The following is a 5,772-nucleotide window of genomic DNA, read 5'->3' on the forward strand; positions in this document are numbered from 1 at the left end:
TTGTAATTCACCCTCTGACAGCTGACCAAATATACATCGAAATAATGAAAACCAGCTTCGAGTGCCCCTATTGACCCCAGAAAGGCAGACAGACTCCTGACTAGGAATAAGAAAATGGGCAAACACCAGAATGCCAGCATCACCACCACAGAGCCATTGGCCACCAGGCCTGTGGCTCCCGTGCACACTGCTATCTTCAGACTACTTGGGCCTCCCCATAGCCCAGGTGGTTCTTAGACAACCTTTGGCCTTTAATGTCAGTACAGCCAGTGGCACTCCAGGAACCCCACAGCGTCTGTCCCTGTATGGAGTGAGGTCATCAATGAAAACCTACAGCCAGGCCACCAGCACCGGGGCCCAAAGAAAACCCGCACCGGGTGCAGCCTATGCCCAACCTCCAGCTATGCCTACTCCAGGCTCGAAAAGCACAGCGCCAGGGGCCCTGACGAAACGCTCCCTTCCGCAGGCAAGGCCTGGAGGATGGCTGCCGCCTGGCACAGCAGCCAGGCCAAGGGCTCCGAGGCTGGGCAGACAGGTACCTGGGCGGCAGGTGGGCGGGCGGGTCATCCTGGGGCAAGCAGAGGGCCCAGAGGAGAGCAGTTGCAGGTCTTCAAGGGCAGAACGTTATCAGAGAATCTGTTGCAATTTCGAGTCCAGGAGAGGATTTCCTACCCCGCAGAACCGGAAAGTGCCCCAAGAAAAGAGTGACACAGGAACAGCTCTTTCCGACGCTTTGCCCTGGGCCGACCGCGGACCTCGGCTGGTGGGGGGAAGGGGGGGCGTAGGCCCTGCCCCCGCGGTGGGCGTCGGGCGGGGCTGAGATGGGCCCCTGCCCTGAGCCCCTCGCGCCCGGCGCTCGGTTCGCGGGGCCCAGCCCGTGGAGGGCGGGCAGGGCCAGGCGGACGGCCGCGGGCCCCGGGCGCACGGGGTCCGGACCCCTACCCGCGCCACGGCCGGCCCCAGCGCCCCGCCTTGGACGGAGGCCCCGCAGCCCTGCCCCACGTCCCCTCCCTCAGCACGCCCTCGCCGCGCTGACAGCCGGCGACCCGGCCCCGCGCCGGGCCGTCACGCCCCCCGCCCGCCGAGCCGACCGCGCACCCACCTCCGCCCGCCGCGCCGCTTCTCCTCAGCTGGCCAAGCGACTGAGCGCGGGCCCTTCTGCGCACGCGCGCACGCGGCCCCGCCCCCGCCGAGCACGCGCCGCCGGCTGCCCACCCCGGGCGCCCGCGGGTCTCGGACGCGGCGGGCTCTGGGCATGCGCGCTGGCGCCCTGCCGCCGGGCCGCGGGAGCCGGCGTTGGCCAGAATCGGGTCCCTATGCTGAGGGGCGCAAGCCGAGTGGGCGGGGGATGCGAGGTCCAGCCAAAGGCAAGGCTGGGGGCGTCCGGAGCCGAGAGGGCGGCCAGCCAGAGTCGCCGCCCCGCCGGGTCACGCGTAGACCGGGGAACGCTCGTCTGCGTGGACACGACGTCCGGTCCCGAGCAGGCGGAGAGGGTGCGCAGGGGGTCCTATGGGCGGGACCTGACCTGAGGAGCCCTGAGTCTGAGGCCGAGAGAGACAGCCGGACGGAGACAGGACAGGGATACAGCAGGCCAAGAAAGGGGCCAAACTCAGGCAGAGACGCAGCGGGGACAGGGACCCGGACGCCCAAGCGGCAGGGCAGGCGGAGGTGACAGGCGGGCAGACGAGGACCGGAGGCGGTCGTCCTCGCTGGGGGAGGAGTCACAGCGCCCTCTGCGGGTCCCAGCAGGGGGCTGGGGAGCCGGTGCCCCCGAGCCCCGCGGGGATCCACGGGCGTATGTGGAGATCAGAGTCCGTGAGGGTTGAAGCCCCCACAGCCCTTGGGGAGTTTTCAGACCTTAGGTGGGTCCTGGCATCACAAGTGGGTTCGTATCTGTTGGGAGAGGGTCACGGTGCCTTTTGGAAAGTTGAGAATGCGCTCTGAGGGGTCACTGCATCGCTGGTGGGGGAGTCTCAGCGGCCCTTAGGGTGTTCGCAGAGCCTCGAAGTGTAGTTCGGCCCCCCGGGGGGCTCCCAGCCTTCAGAGACGATCGCAGTGTCTCTTGGAGGGGGAAGATAATGCGAGGATGGGATGGCAGCTGCCTAATGGAGCCTCGAAGCAGCTCTCTGGGGCCATCACATCCCTCTCTGTCGGGGTGGGGTGTCGCTGCGTCCGTCACAGCCCTCGCAGGCATGGGCGCGTGGCTGGGGAGTCGCTGGGCACGGTCGGGGGAGGGCCTAGATGGCGACGCGCGCGACGCCAGCAAAGACTCCTCTGCGGGCGGATGCAGTGGATGAACGTGCGCCTCGATGTGAAGGCAGCGCCCCGCCCGCGCTTCGGGCTCAGGCCGTCCCGCAGCGACCCCGCCGCTCACGCCGCTGCAGCCTCCGCAGGCGCCGCGTCCACGCATCGCGCCAGGGCAGCACGAGGCTCCCTCGGGTGGCGCTGAGCCCGGGCCCTCGGCCCCCGACCGCGGTCCCTGGCCCGCCGCCGAGCAGCAGGTAGCGGCGCCCCGGCAGCAGGCGCGGGCAGCCGCAGGCCGCGTCCCGCGCGGGCACCCACAGCGCGCTGCTCCCCCGCCTCGCGCGCTCCTCGCCGCTCCGGAACACTGCAAGCACGGCCACCGGGAAGCGCGTCCACGAGCCGCGCGCCTCGCCGCGCGCGCTCACCGCCACCTGCACCGCTGCGGGGAGGGCGAGAGGGGGTGGGGTCAAGTGGGGGAGTAGCCGTGAGGGGGCGGGTCGTGCGGAGGAACACCGCGCGCTAGCCGTGTGGCGAAGGGGGAGCGCGAAAGGGACGGAACGGGATGGCGGGCACTAAGCGCTGGGGTGGGGGTGTGCATCGAGAGGCCACCGGGAGCTGACAAGGCGGGAGCAGCGATAGTGGGAGGCCCAGGGAGGGAAAAGAGCAAGGCGAGAGGGTGAAGGCAGGAGCCTACCATAGTCCTTCCTGCAGAACTTCTTCAAGCTGATGCGGTAACTGCCCCGGGCTGGTTTGCAGTGCAAGTCGCAGTCTGGAGGGGGTGTGGAGGCTGGCACAGAATCCCCACCTCCCTACCCCACCCTTTCCTCCTCCCCTCCTTGAACCCAAAGCCTTCCCCCACGCATACCAATCTGGGACCTTGTTCTGGGTCCACTCACCCTGGGGCTCCACAGGGCTGCTCTCCTCAGTGGGTCCAGGGGCAGGAATCTCTGCGAACAGGATGAAAGAACGGCCTACACTGAAGAGGGACCCTCTGCAGGGAGGGCTCAGGGGACAAGCCGGTACCAGCAGGGAGCTGGCGTGGGTGGACTCAGCTGAGGAGGCAGAAGGAGGGCAAGATCACTCACTAACACAGGGGGCCACTGGAGAGCGGCTCTGCTGGAAGCCAGGGGCGCAGCGATTACAGGTGAGGCCGGTGACGCCGTCCTTGCAGGGACACTGGCCTGTGGTCTGGTTGCAGGTTTTGCCAGCGGCACCAACAGGGTGACAGTCACATGCTGAGGACAGAGACAGGATGGTTAGAAGCCCATGTGGGGATGCAGGAAACAAGGCGAAGATGTGCAGGTAGCTGGTGGCAGGCTCACCCCTGCAAGCACGGCGGTCACTCAGGGCACGCCCAGGGTCGCGATAGAAGCCTTCCCGGCAGTAGTGGCAGTGACGGCCTGCGGTATTGTGTCGGCAGTTGAGACAGACGCCGCCGCTGCGACGGCCGGACAGTCGGTACAGCTCCATGTTGAAGCGGCAGCGGCGGGCATGGCCATTGCAGGAGCAAGCTGCAGGAAGGGATGGGTCAGGGGCAGGCTGGCCTGGTCCAGGATCCCCAGGCCACCCTCCAAGGCCTCACCAAGGCAGGCGTGGGCTTCCCGGGCCGTGGCCCGCTGCCATGGCCTGTCGCAGTAGAAGGGCTTGCAGCGGCCGCAGTCGGGGCCCTCGGTGCCATGCTGGCAGTCGCAGATCAGGTGGCCCTGGGTGTCCAGCAGGCACCTTGAGGCATGCCCATTGCACTTGCAGCGCCCGCCCACCTGGAGCTCAGTAGCTGAGTAGGAGTAAGGGACCATGGCCATGGAGTCCCTGGCGTCCCCCAGCACGGCAGGCCTTGTGAGCACTAGTTGAATGTCTGTGGCAGTCACCCAGTCTTGGAGAACTGGGCTGCTGTCCAGATCCAGGCCTGGTGGGCTTCCGTCCTGCACGCTGAAAGCCAGGAGGCCACCACCATCAGGCTGGACCTGGGGCTCAGGGAAGCACAGAGCTTCAGGCCCTGGGCCAGGTGGGCCATCAGCAGAGGCAGGTAGGCGGCCGTAGTCCAGGCCACAGCGGGAGGAGAAGAAGCCCAGTGGCGCCCAGCTGCGGCCATGGTCCTGTGACTTGAGCAGGGCCACCGAGGCCGGGGGCGCAGAGCAGAAGCGCAAGCTCACGAACACCAGCTCAAAAGCCTTGCCCAGGGGCACCGTGAGAGTCACATTGTGGGGCACCTGCGTGAGTGAATCCGAACGCCAGCACACAGGGCTTGTGGTGCTCCCCGCTGAGGTCAGGAGGGCGGCGGGGTGTGCCCGCCTCGGGTCCGAGGCATCACAGGCCCGCGTGGCCGGCCGCCCGCACGTGCTGGACGCCAGAACCTCACGACCCAAGGCGGCGTTCACCAGGCCAGGCACGCAGCCGCGGGGCGCGCCCTCGTCGTCATGGCAGGGGTCGGCGGGCGCTGGCGGGCCCAGGCTCAGCGCGGCGGAAAGCGTGCCAGCGGTCAGCAGCAGCCCCCAGGGCCAGCCGGGCATGGCCGGAGCCGCGGTGAATCAGCCAACCCGCCGGGCCCCACGCCGCTGCCCTCGGGGGGAAAGAGCTCGGATCCGAGGCTCTGCCCGCTGGCCCGCAATGCCGCGCAATCCCGGGCGGCCCCAGCCGGGGCCAAGAGGTGGGAGCAGCCGCGGGCACGCCCCGGGCCAAGCGCAACAGCGGGGATGCTGGCGCGTCCTCCCGCTGGGCCTGGAGCGTTGACAGGAGTCGCTCCCGCTCCCTGCGCCTCCGCCCGCGGAGGCCCCACCCGTCGCCCGCCGCTGCACTCACCCACCGAGGGCCGGGTCGAGCAGGTCTCCCGGCCTCCCGGGAAGGGCCGAGGGCGGGCGGGGCCTGGGGCGCCCGGGCCGCCGCCTCCTCCCGGCTGTAGCGAGGGCGGGCAAGCTGTGCCAGGAGGGGGTGGGGGGCGCAGTAGGCGCAAGCCTGGGCCCAGCCGGGGGCGGGGCTGCTCGGGCCGGGGAAGGAGGGAGGGGAGGGGAGGGGGCCTCGTCGGCAGAGCCGGAATCAGAAGCAGATTCAGACACTGGCTGGGCCAGCGGGGGAGGGGGCTGGGAGGCCCGGGAACCGGGGGAGGGGCCGGGGAGCCAGGAATGCGCCGGCGGGAGGGGTCTGGAGGGGGCGGCTCAGCCACGTAGCCCGTGGGGGACCACCCAGCAGGGTCCCCGGCCGGCATCCAGGCCCTGACTGCTCCTGCGGCTGTGCCACGTGCTGGGCGGGGGTCTGGCCGCCTCCTCCCTCAGGCCCATCTGGCAGGCTGGGCCCTCCATCTGAAGGCTGGTGCCCTGATGCTCCCTTGGGTCTCTACAGGGAACACTCAGGGCTGTAGCAGCCAAGCAGGGCTGGTGGTTAGGGGATGTCCCCAAGCAGAGGTTGGCTCCAGTAGAAAAAAACCCACAATTGGGACCAGGTCTGATTTTGAAACCAAGCTGCTCCAATTTCTGGCTCTGTGGTTCAGGCCCCTTAACCTGAGATTTAGTTTTTTTCGTCTGACTGTTACTC

General features: G+C 68.8%; 1 protein-coding gene across 1 annotated transcript; it reads right to left on the reverse strand.

The window, feature by feature from the left end:
* Window positions 1–1,280: 1,280 nt before the first annotated feature.
* Window positions 1,281–5,034, reverse strand: NTN3 (netrin 3). Its single transcript, XM_059154622.1, has 6 exons — window positions 3,827–5,034; window positions 3,567–3,755; window positions 3,330–3,479; window positions 3,141–3,191; window positions 2,939–3,013; window positions 1,281–2,683 (listed from the first exon to the last, which is right to left on the reverse strand). Exons 1-6 carry the CDS (start codon window positions 4,752–4,754, stop codon window positions 2,343–2,345), a joined length of 1,734 nt encoding a protein of 577 aa, XP_059010605.1. The 5' UTR covers window positions 4,755–5,034; the 3' UTR covers window positions 1,281–2,342.
* Between the last annotated feature and the right edge of the window lie 738 nt (window positions 5,035–5,772).

This window comes from Mustela lutreola, chromosome 17 (genome assembly GCF_030435805.1).
Source record: "Mustela lutreola isolate mMusLut2 chromosome 17, mMusLut2.pri, whole genome shotgun sequence".
Classification (NCBI taxonomy): Eukaryota; Metazoa; Chordata; class Mammalia; order Carnivora; family Mustelidae; genus Mustela; species Mustela lutreola.

Bases quoted from the DNA above. Each gene is read 5' to 3' on its own strand.
- NTN3 (XM_059154622.1), bottom strand. From the start codon at position 4,754: ATGCCCGGCTGGCCCTGGGGGCTGCTGCTGACCGCTGGCACGCTTTCC. The intron at 3,756-3,826 runs GTGAGGCCTTGG...CCCTTCCTGCAG, and splicing joins GGAAGCCCACGCCTGCCTTG to CTTGCTCCTGCAATGGCCAT. The intron at 3,192-3,329 runs GTGAGTGATCTT...TCCTGTTCGCAG, and splicing joins TCCAGTGGCCCCCTGTGTTA to AGATTCCTGCCCCTGGACCC.